Genomic DNA, 18,331 nt, shown 5'->3' on the forward strand with positions numbered 1-18,331 from the left:
CCAGACGGCTGTGCAGGCTCTTAAGTAGGGCTTATTTTCAGGATAGGTCTTACTTTTAGGGAAACGGTATTTGGAATTCAAAAACATCCAGAGGACCACACCTTCCCTGTCTTTCTTAAAGACAAACAATTTCTCACTTCTGGTTAGAAAACTAGGAATTTACAAATGAATGTGGGTCATAACTACAATGAAGCGCCAATAGCACTCGTACAAAACTTCACTGGAGAATTTATTTCAGCATGCCTCTTGAAAATGAACCAGAGATGCAGAAAATTATACAAATACAGCCTTAATTTAATGTTTCAAAGTAATCACTAGAGAAGCAAGGCAATTCCAATGAATTTGATTCTTTATCAAACTCCCAAATGTCTTTGTGGGGATCTTATTATAATTTGTTGTTAGCAATTTATTTTTATTTTTAATTGATTTTGGTCCTGATATGGCACTTCAGATTTTTTTAAATGGCTTTATTTTTTTAAATTGAGCTATAATAACTGAGGGGAAATATTTTCAAACTGGCCTTTAAAAATTAAATCTGAAATTATTTGGCTAAACGTTCAGCTTTTGTTAAATAGTATTTCATCAATTTTGGCATTTCTTGGATAGAATCAGAAACCAGTACCCACCACGATACTTTGTTTCCAGGTGTTTACAGATGCTCCAAACCACTGTTTAGACTTGAAGGTTTTCATAGTAACGATACCAAGTTTAGCCATTTGATCACCTGGGTAGCAATAGTGGCATGGACAAAATACAAAAAATTAAAGAAGATAAATGCAGTAAGCATTAGCCTGCCCCCAAATAATTCCTGAGCTATGGATCTATGGCTTTGTACTATTGGAGCTAAAATTACATTTCCTAATCTTTTGCAGATCAGTATGCTGGCACTGAGCATAATCAATACTAGTGAAAATGAGTAGGACTCTCTCTTTTCTCTCATCTCTTCTGCAACTTCCCTATCCTGTCCCCACTGTCTCTTTCTCTCTTCTCTGTCCCCAACCTACTTTCTTACACTTCTTCTTGCTCCCCTTTGGACATCAAGATAGTGAAGCTCCAGATGAACTGAACATTTGGACATGGTTTTTAAAATTAGAGCAAAGGCCACATAGGATCTCAGGCCACATGAGTAAAAAAAGGTAGGATGGTACTCATAACACTTAGCTATCCCAAAAGCTTTCAAATGGTTTTCTTCTCCATCTTCCCATTTCCTGATGATAGTATCAATTGCTCATAATATCTTGATTGTAGAATAAAGATAAAGATTGTAGAAAGCCACTCACCTTTAGTATCAAACTCAATAGGGATGCAGTTACTACCATTAGGTTTCCAAGGGCACAAATATACAGCACCTGCTTCTATTACATCAGGCTGCGATGTGTTGGCCCGAGGGGCTCCCACGACTACATTCATGCTAGAGGGAAAAAAAGGGGGGGTTGTATCTAGGTAGACAAGACTAGTGATGGGTTGCCCCCGGTTCGGACCAGTTCACAAGAACTGATAGTAAAACTGGTAGGAGGCTCCACCCACCGACCCCAATGTCATCAGAAAGCTTCTGCGCACATGCTCAGAAGCGCGTATGCGCAGCCCCATTACAAACCGGTAGTAAAGGTAAGTAGAACCCACCCCTGGACAAGTCCATCTATTATGAGAAGACAAAAAATCTGAATGGATTTCTGTGACATCTGGAGGGATTCTATTATACTTTGGATGTTATGCTACATTAAACTTTTGTTAAGTTTGAATGAATTTTCCTGAAGAAAAAGAAGACTAATCGAGGATATATATCATTCACTTAAAAGATTCTGTTGTTAAGATGTATTTGGACATGAAGTTATAAAGCATGCAAGATGAATTGAAGTAAGAATTTGGTAGATATGGCTCTCCATAGGTAAAACCTATGGTTTTACCACAGAAACAACTGCTTTATGATTGATGCTTCCAATAAGTTTGCTGCATCTGACTCCTTATAGATTCCAAGTTACATTCAGCAGTATTTGGTTCTGTGAATTGCACAGAATAATGGGTGATAGTGATGGATGATGGTACCAGTGCTTAAGAAAGATGGAAATCTGATGGAATGGCAGAAAGGGGTTAATATTTTCATCTGGGGTGGGAAGAAACCAAGAGTGAAACTGAAAATTATATAGGATATACATGAGAGAGGAGGTCTTAAAATGCCTAACTTAAGATTGTATTATGAAGCAGCTGCTTTTATCACAAATTAGTGATTGGTTTAACTTAACTGAAGAAAGAATGTTAAACATAGAAGGTTATGATTTGTTATATGGATGGCATGCTTATCTGTTATATGAAAAAAAAGTGGATAAAGGGTCATATACTTAGAAATGCGTTGTTGAGGGTTTGGAAAAAGTACCAATATAAGCTAAATTATAAGATACCCATATGGGCAAATCCCAGACATGCAATAGAAAATATAAGTATAGAGCAAAAAACAGAGGTGATTACTTATAAAGAGCTTTTTCTTTTGGAAAGGGGTAAGTTGCAACTGAAATCTTTAGATGTATTAAAAGAAGAAGGGATAATTTATACTTGGTTTCAGTATGGTCAGCTTCAAGCTAGATGGAGGGAAGATCAAAAAATTGGTGTTATGCAAAATGAGGAAAATCTGTTGAAACAGATTAGAGATCAAAGTCAGATTCATATTAAAAGGTTGTATAATGCATTATTGGAAATAGATTCAGAAACGGAATTGGTTAAGGATTGTATGATAAAATGGGCACAAAATTTTCAGGAACCAGTGATGATGGAAACGTGGGAAAAGATTTGGGTCAGAAATGTTAAATTTACGCAAGCACAAAATTTGAGAAAGAATTTTTATAAAATGTTTTATAGATGGCACTTAGATCCTAAAAAATTATCATGTATGTATTCGAATTTGCAAGCTAAATGTTGGAGATGTGAATGTAATGATGCAACCTATTATCATATATGGTGGACCTGTAAGAAAATCAAGGCATTTTGGATAAAAATTTGGTGGGTGATGCAGAATATTCTGAAAAGAAGGTTGAAATTTACTCCTCAATTGTTCCTATTGGGTATAATGACGGATTGTACAGTATTAGAGACTAAATTGATTTTGAACTTAATATCAGCAGCTAGGCTGTTGGTAGCGCAGTATTGGAAGAAGGATTCTTTGCCTACTATTGAAGAGTGGATACTGAAAGTAACGAACTTAGCAGAAATGGCGAAAATCTCAGCGTACCTGAAGGACTATACACAAGAAAGATACGTATCGGAATGGAGAAGATGGATTGATTATATTCAAAATAAGTATCAGACAAGAAAATATCAAATAGCTTATGAATGAATGTTAAGTATTAGAAGTATTATATTATCTATAGTGGAGTTAAGGTTTCAGGGGGGGAGTTAGTCGTCTGAGGATAAGTAGGTTAATCTAGTTTATGATTGTTAAATGAAATATCTTGTATTTTGCTCTGAGAAGTCTGGGGGGGAGGGTGGGATGAGGGGAGGGAAAGGGTGGGGGGAATATGGGGGGAAAGAAAATTCTTTTTTTCTGTAAAACTTTTCAATAAAAAAAATAGAGGCCCCCCAATCCCTGGACCAATACTGGTTTGTGATCTGTTAGGATTGGGCTGCAGAGCTGGAGGTGAGCGGCAGGTGAACAAGTAAAACTAAAACCATCTCCCCTCAGTCTGTGGAAAAATTGTCTCTCATGAAACCAGTCCCTGGTGCCAAAATGGTTGGGGGCCATTGATTTAGATTCTGCAGACACTCATTGGCCTAGTTTGCATTTTACACTAAGGAATGGCTCTGTGATGACGAGGAACAAGGAGGCTTTAGGACGACAGTGGATGGAGTTAAGTGTTGAAAATATGCAGAATCTTGTCATACAAAGGAATAAAAAAAGATTTTTCATTTCTATTCTCCCATTAGGATTTAGCATGGGGTCACAGGTCATGATTAATATTAAAACACTATGGTTACAGTTCTCATGTGTTTCCAATTTTCAGCCTTTGCACCACCAATATTTAATGGAGTAGTTGGAAGATATTTCTGGACTGCAGTAACTGTGGTAGAAGTGCAATTAATGTCATTTGACTCCTGTATCGGATATAATTTATTGACTAAAATACAATTGGCAGGTTTCCTCAATAGGATTGATGAAGTGCAGTGACTACATTTTTAGTAGATTCCTGTATCATTCTATAATAGCCAACAAGTTATATTACGAGCCAACTCATTGTGGAAATGCAGTCTTAGAATGTTTAGTTTCACAAAGGGATATTCTCTGTTTGAAGATCTATCTAGTAAAAAATCCTCCTAAAAAATCAAGAATTTCCAAAGGCAGCATGTGTACAATAGAGTATGAAATTCCATCTTATTAGAAATGTATCTTCCAACTTTTCACCTTTGAAAAGTTGGAAACTTAGTATATTATAGCTCAATCTTTCATACTATATATTTCCTTTGTTTTTTGATATTTATTTCAAGACATGACCTCACAAGACTAAAGCTATGCTTTTTGATTCAGTGTTCATTTTTAGTATAATTGCATACATATGGGCCTTCCATAAAAATAACTACATTGTATTCTGTGTGATAAAAATATGCAGACAAATGTTTTGGATTGCACTGTTAGATTAATGTTTCTTTAGTTTAATCTAAATCTGTTGTAATTTTTAGAACTAGAATGAACCATGGTTGTATTGCATGAATCATTCTGCAAGAAACATGCAGGAGGATATTAAGAACAATTCCTATATTCATCTTTTAAAACAATGTAAAAACTGCAAAAAGGTGAACTTTGCTGTGCCATCTATGGTAATTAGTTACAATTATCCTAGCAATGTTATCAGAATGTTTAATCAAGTGTGGTCATATGATACTGGATGATTTATCCTAAATACCAACAATTTGATTATTTGGATTTCTTCTATTTCAGTTAGATCTAAAGTTAGTGTACCTTAGACAATTACAAGCACGGCATGAATGTTAACTTTTAAAAGTAGGTTTATTGCATTTGATTTTTGCTTTCTCTCTGGGAAGGTCAGCTGCACCATAAAAACAAATCATAAATGATGATGGGCTAATATGGATAATCTTTTTCTGCTCTAAATAAATGGAGAGAACAAGGGGAGTGTGTATTGCATATGTAATGCAGAGAGCAGTTTAAATTAAACAGAAAATTTCTCTATTGAAGACTCTGAAGCAGAAAGAGTTCTCTTTCACCTTTAGTAATCTTTTGAAGAGTGGACACCTCACACAATTCTTAGGTTGTATGTCTGTATAAATTATAAATACGCAGATCTATCAGATATTATCAGCACTACCTGCTTTAGGATGTGCTGACTGGAGTTGCTTGGTGTCCATTGATCAGAAAGTAAGTTACATGGGCACCAGTAACATAACATAAAGATCAGTTTTTTTGGAACAGGTAACAGAAATCAATTTCCCAATCACGTCTAGGAAAGAATGTATATGCACAAAAGGGTCTGTGTCATAATCAAGTTGAGTGGGCTCCTCCTGCCCATCCATTAAACCAGGGGTGAAATCCAGCACGTTCTGACAGGTTCTGGAGAACCGGTAGCGGAAATTTTGAGCAGTTTGGAGAACCGGTAGCGGAAATTTTGAGTAGTTTGGAGAACAAGCAAATACCACCTCTGGCTGGCCCCTGGAGTGGGGTGGGAATGGAGATTTTGCAGTATCCTTCCCTTGCGATGCCCACCAAGCCATGTCCACCAAGTCACACCATGCCCATCAAGTCACGTCCACAGAACTGGTAGTAAAAAAATTTGGATTTCACCCTGCATTAAACCCAAGTAAAGAGCCACCTTCAATCTTTGAATAATGTTGGAAATTAGGAACTGGCAGAGGATAGAAAATCTAACTCAGCCTCTCCAAACCTGGCAAACTCCAGCTATGGTGGCCCTATCATTTCCAAACCCAATTTATCTAAAGAACCCTATAGATTGTAATAACATTAGGAGATGTAACTTGGGTAACAGATATATGAGTCAGCAATAGAGATGTTAACAGAGAACACTAAGCCATGATATAGCATTATAGATTGTTAGGGAATCATGGATAAAAGTTATAGCTTTATGAGTAAGTTAGGCCAGGTATTTTCAAATTTTTTTTATGGATTTTTTTTAATTTAACACCCCTCCCCCAAATCTCCACTCTAGTGATGAAAACCAGCTGTGTTCATTCCCCCCTCCCTTAATCTCTCATGGACTCTCATCAAGTTCTCATGAAATCTTGGGGTTCTGTGGAAAAGTTTTAAAAAATCCTGAAATAGAGGCTTTGGCCACTGTAGCAACACTCGGTGGTATTCCATTTCAGTGTTTAATTGTACTACCAGTAGTCTTGAATTTATAACCACATTTGAAAACAGAATTTTCATTCTTAAGCAAGGCAGATACCCAAGTTTATCTTTTTGCCATGGTTGTTAAGTGAATCACTGCAGTTATTAAGTGAATCATGTCATTAAGCAAATCCTACTTTCCTCCATTGACTTCGCTTGTTGGAAGACAGCTGGGAGGGTTGCAAGCAGCAATCACGTGATCCCAGGATACTGCAATTTTCTTAAATACATACCATTTGCTAGCAGCCAATTGCTGCAATGGTTGATTGTAAGTCACTATTTTCAGTATTGTTTTAACTTTGGTCGCTAAGTCAATGGTTTAAGTCAAGTACTATCTGTATATTAACAAAGCACCATTCTATTTTCTTTAACTTTAGCATGTTGTAATAAATTTTGCTCAGTTGCTAGTTTAAGAATGAATAATCATTTGATTTTCATTCTTCAAATGAAATTTTTGATCTGGAAAAGTACTCTCTTTTTAAGAAATAAATTATATGTAGTTACTGGATGTTGAGAATCAGGAAAAGATAATTATGGAGATTATCAATAATTATCACGGAATTATTGAGGTCCTATTTTTGTAACGTCCAACTTTAATGAATCTTCCCAGATTCATCAGTATTGTCTCGGAATTTGTGTGAATTATTTTAATATTTTAAATAATTGCTTAGATTTTAAACCCATATTCAAGATTTTACAAAAATATAACATCATTAAAGTTCTCTGCTTGGGAATATATCTCTAGTACCTATAAAAATAAATAAATTGTGCTGACCTGTCCCAAGAAACTGATTACCTTGTATTCCCCAATTCCTGTTATTTTAACAATGCCAGAGTTTACTATTCTCTGCCCAATAAGGTCCTACCTTCCTTTACTGTCCTGGAAGAAGTCCAAGGCAAATCCAAAATAACTTCCAGTAGGGCCAGAATACACAGTGGGGGCATCTGCATGCAAATTGAGGGTCCATCCTCTTTGGCAAAGGAATAGAAATCCCATCAGGAAGGCCCAGACCATAACAAGCAAATCCAAGGATCTGTGGCCTTTAAACATCTTCATATTCTTTCTTTCCAGGCACTATGCTGTTCATACTATAGCACTAATTCTATCATTCTCCTAATAACCACAACCATGACACATTTCCTAAACTGCTTCCTCCCCACAAAGCCATCATGAGCTAAAGATATCAATTTATCAGACATCCTGCAGACGTTTCACAGCAGGAACTGGGGAATATTAACAATAAAACATGAGAATGATGGAATGCTTGCTCTTGAAACAAGCTGAAGCAAACTCCTATTAGGCCCCAAGAACTGTTGCAAGGAAGCATCAATACCCCCCCTGACATTTTTTGGGTTAAATTTTCATACATTGAATGAGTTGGATGGGGACCTGTTAAAACAGATAATTGCTGAAGTATCCTGTGAAATTTTGGAATGGAGGGGAGGCAGGTTCAAGTCAGCCCTGAGTCCTAGTGACTGCCTGAACAAGTCCCTGCAATTGGGGGGGGGGGGCAAGGATTTTGCCATTGCCTCCTTCCCAGGCTGAGAAAATAACTGATTTAAGGTAACCCAGTTTTGTATCTTAGTGCTTAAGGAGAACTAGTTTCCGTTTCTAACCTGATGCCTCATCACTGTACCAAACCAGTTTTTATATACATGTTAATTTATCTTTTAACTGATAAATGAGCAGTGACAAGAATGTAGCCTTTTCTCAGGAAAAGCAGCTTTTTAATCAATAAAATAGGGGTGGGGGGAGATGTTAATATTCTGACCAGGAAACTCAGGTAATCTTAGATAAGGAAAAAGATGAAATTCTAATAATTCAAAATGAATTGTAATTGTAAGACTGACAAAGCTGTTTATTCCAGGAACTGATCCAGAGGAACTTGAGGCAGAGCCAGATGGTATCTGAAGAATGAAGATGAAGGAAAAATGGGTAACTTGGGATGATGGTGGTGGCTGAAGATAGAAGGATCCATCCTGCCAGCTTGAGGTTTGTGCCAGTGATGCTTAACCAAGCATATATAAATCAAACCCACTTTTTTACTGCTGCTTCTCAAGAGGGTTGCAGAAGAGTTGGGGAAGTCCAGCAGAGACAACTATTAGTGTTTTAGGTAACATCATTTTCATTGTGAAAGCCTCTTCTCTTGTTTCCATTCAAATAGAATTAAGAATCATTAGAAAGATTTTAGTATGCTTTGTGGGATAATTTCCTATGAATTTACAAAGCCCTTGTGACATATTTCCTAACTCTAATATATAGCAACTCTATGAGCAGGTTAAGTTTAGTGGATTTTTTTTCTGCTGAGACGTTACAAACTTGCCCTCCCTACAGCCACCTCCCCCACCCCCCAGATAGCAGATGTTGGGTTTCTGATAGATCCTTATGTAAGATGCTAAGAGGAAACAAGTGTCATCCTTATAAATAGAATACTTTTCTCCCCAAGTTTCCTATGATATGTAATTCATATCACAAATTATGAGAGATTCACTGAGGGCTACTTTTTAAAAAAATCATCAGCTAGCCTCTATTCATTTCCTTTCTAAAGAAAAGAGCATGGACTGTTATCAACCTTCAGGAAGTCTTGTTATCAACATTAGCACCAAGCATGTTTCATAATTATCCTTTCCTAGGAGATGAAATATTTTGGGAAATATTAAAGAGGCAGAATATTATGTTTCCCTGTATGAGAAATGGAGAAGCATGTTTTTAAAGACAAAGCAGCTCCCACCTTCCTGCCTCCACCCTTTTGTTAATGGGCCAGAGGCAGAAACTCTATCTTTGTCAATGGACCTTATCTGCAAGACAATGGGACCCATCTAGGACGAAACTCACCACATGGCACCTGGGAAGATTACATCAGCCAGCAAGGCTAGCTAAGACCCCCACCCCCTGGAAGTCTGACAACCAATCAGGATACTCTTTCTGGGCCCCAGGAAGTTCAAAGCCAGAGAGCATAAAACCCGGAGACTTGCTGTATCTGCCCTTTTCTGTTCAGAAACTCAAGCCATGTGATCCTGTCCACCATTAAACCATATTTCCAAGCAGTCTCCATGTTTCCAGTGTCTTTTCCCCACTTAGAGCAGAACCCAGAGGATATTTCTTCCTACATTATCATAATTATAAATTGTTTGTAGAATTTTTTGTTATTTTTATTCACTGGATTTATAAGATGCTCCAATCAAACTGGATGTAAAGGATGTAAAACAAAAGCGTATGTGTATGTATATGTATGTATGTATGTACTGTATTTCCTGAGACGAACACCACCAGCTTAGCCACTAAACAATTATTTATTGCCTTTCCTGCATACAATTATGTCAGGCACTGATCTCTTTCAAGCAATATTTTTACCAATTTACCAGGCTAGTAATACATATTTTTGAATAAAAGCTTAGATGTAGCTATTGAATTCCACACTTTTAAATAAACTACACTGCGGCAGATAAAATCGTGACTCTGTCATTTGGCACAAGACTTGCGTGCATGAGATCAGCCGTTGCATTAGGTCAAAACTCTCTAGTCATTACAAACTTTAAAAAAAAATATTTGATGTCTAACCTACAGAGATTCCAAATTACAAATCAAGTTAGGCAGAGGAAGGTTAACACCAAATAATGTCTTGTACTTTAGGGAAAGAATAGCTAGAATAGTAACAATAATGTGTCTTCAACAGAACATCACTAGAGTCCCAAGGCATATTTATTGACAAGAATACATATACCGTCCTGTATTTATTTTGCATTGCTGTTAAATTGCCATCTGATGAACTCATTTAATTCACTTCAACTGGGTTCTAGAAATGAGTTTATGATCAGCCTCAGGTTTCTGTTGAATATAAGAGGTATTTTAATTATCTGTATTATTTGTAATATTTAAAAATACTATATAAATACTGTTTTTCAAGTTACATTTTTAAAACAATGAAATCTTGTTAGTATTTGCTTATGATGCAATCTTATATAGTAAGAGTGTATCATATAGAAAGACTGCAAGTGGCATTAAATTTAAGAGTACATTACCTCAATTTGAAGAGCGCCAATTGAAATGACTACAAATAGCCTTTAGTCAAAAGCAAATGTGATGAAAATAATTGAAGTGTATTTTTAAATCAGATTTGCAATATATATTAAGCCTTTAATCAGTTAATAAAGTAAATAGAGTAATAAATCTGGCATTACTATGACAGCCTTTAGTAATAGAAATCAAACAGTCTAGGCTGTGTAGTTTTCAAACATAAGGTCTTTGCTGTACAACATAGGACATGAAAAGGACATCAAGAGTTCTGAGATAGGACTTTTAATTTGAACATCAGTTTTCAAAATCTGTATTAACTGACAAGAGTTATTTTAAACATACAAAATGATTCTCTCCCATCTGAAACTATGGCTCAATTAGGTTTGCAGGACAAAAAGAATTGTAAAATTGACTTTGTAGCCTTATCTGTAGGGAACGGTGGGAACTGTTCCTGCTTTGCATACATGTACGGGGCCTTGTTATCAACTTAGTGCAGTTACTCCAGTATGCATGGAGAAACCAGCATAGGCCTTATCAAAAAGCCATATATTGACTAGACGATTCCCTTTAAAAAGTATTATTAAAAATGAAATTCCTCTAGACTAATGTTTTCACTCTTGACAACCCACAATTCTTTTTCCTTTACACTAGCATTAGCCCAGGTTTCAGTGCTATAGTTATTTTATTCTTAATGCTGGTGATGGGCCTGAAATTTCTTAATAGGTTCAGGTTGACTGCTTGTTGATATTCATTGATCCATGTTTGACGACACAGGCCTATAAACATTCTACGCATGGAGTATTTTCTATAAATTAGTATAAAATCATAATCTCTTCTGGATAGTTATGAGTTCATTGTAGTAATAGCAGCTGGGGACATACACGTATTTTCTTGGGGCTTGTCAAATTCCACCTGCTTTTTAACATTAAAAAACACCAAAAATAGGAGGCTACTATGCTTCAAAGCGAATTAAAAGCACTTTTATTTCAAGAATAACACCCAAATGGAAGCTGTAACTTTTCTTGAAAAGTAAAAATGGCTGGTTACAGCTCAGTACTCTACCTAGAAATATGTCCTCATGCCAAAAACAATTGTTAAGTGGATTAAGAGGAGGTAACATATAGTATAGGTAACATATGGTAATGGAGGGAGTTGCCCTTCCTGACAGATGTTGGAGGTTGAATGACAATTGTAGCAGCTTCTCCACACTCTACAATTCCACTCTCTCCTCCTGAGTTAATTAATAGAGTATCTGAATTTTTCTGCAGGGGAACAGAGAGTCATTTTCTTCATTGCCTTAAGTTACTAATTCTTTGGGTAGACCTGAGTGTTTTCTCTAGACTGAAAGTGCAAGAGATGGTAAACAAAAGCCTTCTATTGTAATCTTTTTTCCAAGTTTCTCCATGCTTTTTTAAAAGTAATGTTTGAATAGTATATTGGAACATCAGTGTGAATGGTATTTTATACCCAAATATTTTTTATAAGTTGTATTTCACATGCTTCAAAGTATCAGAATGAACGTTATTGCACATGCAATATGCAGTTCACATATGGTTAGATAAACCATATGTAATGTATTGAGCCAGGTCTATAGGACTTCTTTCTGCTAAATCCTATTTAAAAAGTGGGTGTTACAATATGAGAACTAGCAACTTGATTCTGCTTCTTTGGAAACAAGAATATACACTTTCGCCCACGCAATGTTTATTATAAAGTTCATTTTCCTCATTTTTATAGCATGTATGTGATATATATATATATATATGTATGTATGTATGTATGTATGTATGTGTGTATGTATGTACACACACACACACACACTTACATGTGACAAAATTTAATATAGCCTGCTGATACTGAAATAAGAGTGTGTTCTTTGTTGGAATAGTTCTTGCAGAAGTCCAGTCTCCTCTTGTGCCCCATTGGAATGCTGGAGCTTGGGTCTTAATCTCAGGCAAATGGAGCACTCAATAATTACAGTAATACTGTTTTGCTACCTCAGTTTTCTAAGCAATTATCATAGATACTGAGTTCCTTGGTCAGTACAGCTTTTTCCAGTGCTATTTTTTTAACTAGCAAAGGAGAGGAAGCCCAGAGCCTGAAATATTCAGATAAGCAATTAACAATGGTTATATTGGAAGTTTTGGAGTGGAGGCCATTTTCCATGATCAACATTAGCAGTAGTTGGACAGTTATGTTATAAATAGCCATGGCTTCACAGAAAGCTCACTTTCTTTTCTTGCCTACTTCCCCCCTCCCCCCAGATGAAGAAATTAAGTAGAAGAATTAAATGTAACAAAATTATTATGTCTCTCTTAAGGCAGACATTCTCTCCATTAAAAGGGACAGCTGTGAAATCAGGTAACCTTTCACTTCCTTTTTTGGAAGAATCCGAATAAAAACACACCACTCAGAATCTTTCCAAAGCATATACAGTAAAGGCACACGTTTAAACAACAGCCTTAACATAAACACAAGTGTGCGTGCATAGATACACACACAAAAGCGCGCGCGCACACACACACACACACACACACACACACACCTCTATATAGAAATTTTGTTGCTGCAAAGACTTACGGTAGGTCCCCCCAAAAAATTATTAGACTTTTGAGATTTTTCTGTGGGATACACCTTTTCTTCTGATTTGAAAGTCATTTGGACTTCCTTTTTTACCCATTCAATGGGTTACTTCTCTCCAAATAGCAGCCTGGCTCCTGACAAGAAGATGCAGTCAAGACCAAAGTATCACACAGGCTCCACAGATGTTCCAAGATATGTCACTATAGTCACTGGAATTCATTAGCTATGGTACAAAAAGGTTCCTATCACTGCTCCTTACTTTATTCCAAATCTCGTCACATTTTCTCTAGTAGAAAATAATTCCTATTTTTTTATTTTCCATGGTACCCAAGAAAACAAAACTGAGTTTGAATAGACATGCTTGAAGTCTTCTTATGCCTTTGCCACAATGAGCTCTGAACCTTTGTTGCAAGCTTTCTTTCCAACTACATCAAAATGTATAGATAACTCAAACAACCTGAACAAGTACCACTCAGAGAGCAAGCTATAAAAATGTTATTGCAGTATACTATCATTATGGAACATTTGTCAGAAGAGCTACAAAAAGCAGCATTGACATGTACAGAGTTCAGTGCAATTTTTAAAAACCTTTTCTTTTCTGAAAAAAAATTATAAGTTAATAAGGAACCATCAAATATTACAGAGGACAGAATACAAGTCATATTCTGGATGTTCCCAGGATTCCAGTACAACATATTGCTTCAAAGACTGATAAAGAAATTATTTTCTGGTTCTATTTCCCCTTGGGGCAGTGGCACAGGGAAGATAGCAGGGCCAAGCTTGTTTGAGAAGAAAGCTTGCTGTTTGTAGTAATCAGCAGGTTGTTGAAAATGGTTCTTGGTTGGATAGAGAGAGGAAAAGAGGAATGGGTTGAATGTCGACTATCTCTTGACTCTTTTGCTTAAAGTTTTAAGCTTTAAAGTGAACTCAAATAAATAGCAAATAAAAGAAGGCAAATAATTTAGATATTATTCACTCAAAATTTCAGGATGGAAAAGAAATGATTTAAAAACACAAGCATCAGCAATTAAAAGGGACATATCAGCTGAAGAACTTCACATTCATATAGATGTGAGTAAGTCACCTCCCTGGGTGCAGAGGACCCTGAAAATACTGACAAGCATAACTCCAGCAACATTTTCCCCCTTTCCATGGATATGTTACATTCACTTCCCCTTTCCACACCCAGTTCTCCCATTTCACTATTCTCAGATGGTGTCAGTCATGGCCTTCAGACAGTCTGTACAAAACACCAATGCACACAGAGATATATGCCCCTACGTTCTCCCCAAGAGAGGCCACATCTTTCTCACTTCTTCATGTGCCGTGACTAGGAGGATGCTGCAAATCCTGCCCTGAGAAAATGGGATGCAGAAGGGGATGGAGATGTAATGCTGTGGCAGCAGCGGTTGCTGGTCGGGGAGCTAAGAGAGTTGGGTAGAGGGCATGAGGGACAGGATGAAAAGTGAAAGGACCCGGGTGGATGGCAGAAGCAGGGATGATATGGATGGGGTGGCTGGCCAGGAATGTAGCAGGGTGCCCTGGGATGATTGAATGAGTTAAGTGGGATAATGAGATAGGTGTCAAATGGGGCTGGGGAATGTGATGTACTTGAGCAAGAGGCTGGGGATGTGGGTGAGGGTGGATTCCTATGGCTGCAGCTGCTGCTGCTGCATGATGCTGCAGGATGGCATGCTGCACAGTTGTAATGGAGGTGGCTGCAGCTGCCGCAGGTTGTTGGATATGAATGGGCTGCAAGGCAGGGGCTGTGGCGGGAGCTAGGGCAGCTGAGGCTGGAAAGGTCTTGACCTGCTTGGCAAGAAACTGTTGCTGAATATGCTGCTGAGCTGCTTGCTGAAGCTTGCTATATTTCTCCATCTCTTCTGGCGTGAAAGTGATGGGCTGGCTCTCCAGAGGTGCCAAGGAAGAGTCTTCAGTGCCTTCAGGCTCCCCACTGATGCTGGGCTCCCCACTTTGTGCTACATAGCTAGGGAAATGCTCGACATCTGGAACTAAAGGTACCATCCTTCCTTCTATAGAGACAGATTGGTTTCCACTGTCAAGAGGCTCTAAAGCTTCATTTTCATCGGGATCAGGGAGGAAGTTGTGCGGCACAACCAGGTCACCAGATCCATACTGCTCTGGGAGTACTGGGGCCTCAAGAGGAACAGAAACTAGGTTTGTGGCTACTTCTGGGTTCTGATCAGCTGAAACATTGTCCTGTATTTCAGTCACCACGGTTTCCTCCACTTGAGGCTGACTTGCTGAAACAATGTCTCCACTCTCATGAGTTGTTTCATCCAGCTCTGATAGTTCCAATTCTTCTCCTCTTTCTAAACCAGATTCCTCACACTGCTTGGTGCTTGGTTTCCTAACTGCAGGAAGTTTTCCAATTAATGGAAGAACAGGCTTATTGCCTAATGAGGGAGGAAGCTTTGGGCCAAAGTAGCCTTGGGGTGGATCTTTCAGTTTAATTCCTACCTTGTGAGATCCTGAAATGGGATCATCATTGCTGCTAGATTTCTTCTCTACTTTTCTACACTGGATTTTTTCCAGAAGGAGTTTAGCTGTAGCAGAATTTTTCTCCTCAGAGTTACAGCTGTTCCCAAAGTTAGAGCTGCTGATCTTTTGAGAGAGACTGGAAGCTCCTGCAGCTTCTTCTCCTCTGGCTTCGTCCTTTCTTGCAAACCCTTCACTTTGTCTGACTTTGAAATAATGAGGAGATTGTGAGCGATATATCTTTGACCGGATGAAATCACGCCGGCCAGATCTTCTTTCCCCAGGGCTTTCATGACCACGGGATCCCTTCCGTGAGAGAGATCTTTGTGAAAGGCTTCTTGTGCTCCGACTACGTTCTCGGCTGTAACTTCTACTCCGTTTCCAGCTATGTCCTGTTCGGCTTCTGCTCCGCCGCTTACTTCGACTGTGGCTACAGCTACTGCTGCGTGTCCTTCCTCGACTTCTAGTCCTTGACCTCCCTCTGGTGTGAGTTCGACTTCTGCTCCTGCTCCGAGACCTGCTTCTGCTTAGGCTGTAGTCATCTTCTGAAGAGGAGTACTTGCGCCTCTTTGACCTGCGCTTGGAACTAGTATAATCTGAATCATCCTCTGAGTCATGGGAGTGCTTAGTATGACTTTGTGATCGGTCAGTGTAATCGCTATAGCTGTCTTCTGAGTAGCTATGGTGCCGACTGTACCGACTATTGTCAGTGGAAGCATATGAAGTTGATGAATAGGATCTCTGAGATGATCTTCTTGAGGAGTGCCTATGCCCTGACCGGGAGCGGCTTCGTGAACAGTCACTGCCAGAGTCATAATCATCACTATATTGTGATGCTGATTTCTGCCTGAAGTGCTTGTGGCAGGAGGAATCTCCATCACTCTCATAGCCACCACTACTCTGTTGTCCTCGATGACTGGGATAAACTGAAGTTGAGGCGGAAGGTCGCTTTTTGCTTGCAGACAAAGACTGCTGCAAGTCCCCCTTGGTTTTTTTGTTGCCATAATCTTGGGAAGAAGTACCACCATCCTCTTTCTTACTGCTTTCTTCAATAGAAAGAGACTTCCTCTGAGAGTCTTGTACACACCACTTCCTTTTTTTAGAATAGCCAGTATCCTCAGTCTTTTGCATCCGTTCAGCCTCAGTGGGAAAAGATGATTTGTTCTTTTTGTGCTTGTGCTTCTTCTGCTTCTTGGATTTATCTTCTGCTAAGTCCCCTTCTCTGCTTTTCTCCTCTGCCTCACATTTGCGCCTGTGTTTACGTTTGGTTGATTTTTTGTGCTTCTTCTTCTTTTTGTGTTTGTGAGACTTCCCCATTTTGTCTTTGCGACTAGTAAGATTGCCTCTACTGCTGTCTTCCAGATTTTCACTTTTGCCAGTTCTTATAGGGCTGATTTCCTGCTTGCCACACATTACAAAGGTCTTGCTTTCCGGCACTGCAGTTGAACTGCCAGCTACAATGTCCTTCTCTTTGCTTTTGCTTGCATCACTATCTCCGGTAGCCTGCACTTTTTCCTTTGAAAGGTTTGGTGTACCTTTCTGTTTTTCCGTTCCTTTCATTTTAGTGTCTTTGTTACGAGACCGCTTAAAGTCAAAATATAAGGGATTGCAGCTATATGACACAGAGGGTTCTGCTCTGGTGAAGATCAGCAGTTCTGAAGGCCACTGGAGGGTGGTGCTCTCATCTTTACTCAGAACAGGGAAGAACGGCCCTGTTAAATGTTTAGGCCCTTCTGCGGTTTCTTTACTAGTTCCTGGAGCCTGGGGAATCTCTTTAATGACATCTGAATCTAGAGAATTATTTCCTTTAAGTTGTTTTTCTTCTTGCTTGCCTGTTTCCCCCAAAATCTCCTTATCTTCCATTTTGTTGATTTGGTTTGCAGGACTCTGCTCCTTCTGAGGGATCACACATTCTGCTGCTGTTTCCTTCTCATCACTTTTTGCCACTTTGAGTTTGGGGGAATTGTTTTGTTTCCTTTCACGAGCTATTTTTTTGCTTGCGGCTTCTGCTTCTACTTGGTCCGTTGCCTTCATAAACAGCAAAAACTGAAAGTTGGGCTTCACTTTACAATGTGCAGGGGGAATATAGTGATAATATTCTGGTTCTACTGCCACTGGTCCATCATCTCGTTTCATTTTTTTTAGCTTTGATAATGTAGCATCTTTCTCCTGTGATTGCTCATCTTCTTCTCCCTTGCTGTCAGAGCTGTTTGTTCCCTCAATTTCTCCCATTTTTCCCACCAAAGTTCCAGAATCTGAATGGGCTCTTTCATCACTTTTAACTTCATCATCAGGAGAACTGGATTCATCCACATGGTCTTTGAATACTGAAGCAATTGATTCTAGCTTTACAGGGGCCTTTTTGGCAAATGAGAAAGACACACCTGTTTTGTTAATTCCCAGACCAACAGCTTGTGATATCTGGGCAGGAACTTGAGCAAGTCCAGGACTACTACTGATTTGTCCACTGCTGCAAGTTATACCCTTATCCATGGTCATGTTGCTAGCTTGCCCCGAAGTTGGTGAGGAGGAGGAGCAACTACCAAGAAATGTTGAATCCACATCATCCTCTCCTCCTTCTTCATCTACTGCCACAGTAGTGGTTCTAAACATCGGCCCACTTCCTGGAGCACTGGAAAACAGGGAAGGAGAAAAAGCAGACCGAAAAAGAGAATAGAATACATGATTATTACCATTTTCACCTTAGAGTTACACTCAAAACTTTATGCATATACAATCTTTTTATCTTTTATACAATTGCTCTGCAAGCAATGAATATATTCAGTAACCATTGTTTTGACATTTCTATTTCCTTACAGAATTTGTTTTAACAAATTACTCTTACAAGAACTATGGAAACATTACTTTGTTCTAAAGCAGTGGTT

At 38.5% G+C, this 18,331-nt stretch overlaps 2 protein-coding genes across 10 annotated transcripts in view; both read right to left on the reverse strand.

Moving 5' to 3' along the window:
* The window catches only part of ITGA2B (integrin subunit alpha 2b), a 49,919-nt gene extending 42,422 nt beyond the window's left edge, over window positions 1-7,497 (reverse strand). For all 3 annotated transcript variants that reach the window (XM_034416049.3, XM_034416047.3, XM_034416046.3), the window contains exons 1-3: window positions 7,213-7,497; window positions 1,281-1,411; window positions 627-724 (exon numbers count right to left, since the gene is read on the reverse strand). In XM_034416049.3, the coding sequence (XP_034271940.1) occupies window positions 627-724; window positions 1,281-1,411; window positions 7,213-7,403 (420 nt within the window). In that variant the 5' untranslated portion in view covers window positions 7,404-7,497. The remainder of the gene's footprint in view (window positions 1-626; window positions 725-1,280; window positions 1,412-7,212) is intronic.
* A 3,133-nt stretch (window positions 7,498-10,630) lies between these two features.
* The window catches only part of GPATCH8 (G-patch domain containing 8), a 107,776-nt gene continuing 100,075 nt past the window's right edge, over window positions 10,631-18,331 (reverse strand). For all 7 annotated transcript variants that reach the window (XM_034416050.3, XM_087892238.1, XM_087892243.1 and 4 more), the window contains one exon: window positions 10,631-18,078. In XM_034416050.3, coding sequence (XP_034271941.1) covers window positions 14,265-18,078 — 3,814 coding nt within the window. In that variant the 3' untranslated portion in view covers window positions 10,631-14,264. The remainder of the gene's footprint in view (window positions 18,079-18,331) is intronic.

Source organism: Pantherophis guttatus, chromosome 4, assembly GCF_059756535.1.
Source record: "Pantherophis guttatus breed Tessera chromosome 4, ASM5975653v1, whole genome shotgun sequence".
Taxonomy (NCBI): Eukaryota; Metazoa; Chordata; class Lepidosauria; order Squamata; family Colubridae; genus Pantherophis; species Pantherophis guttatus.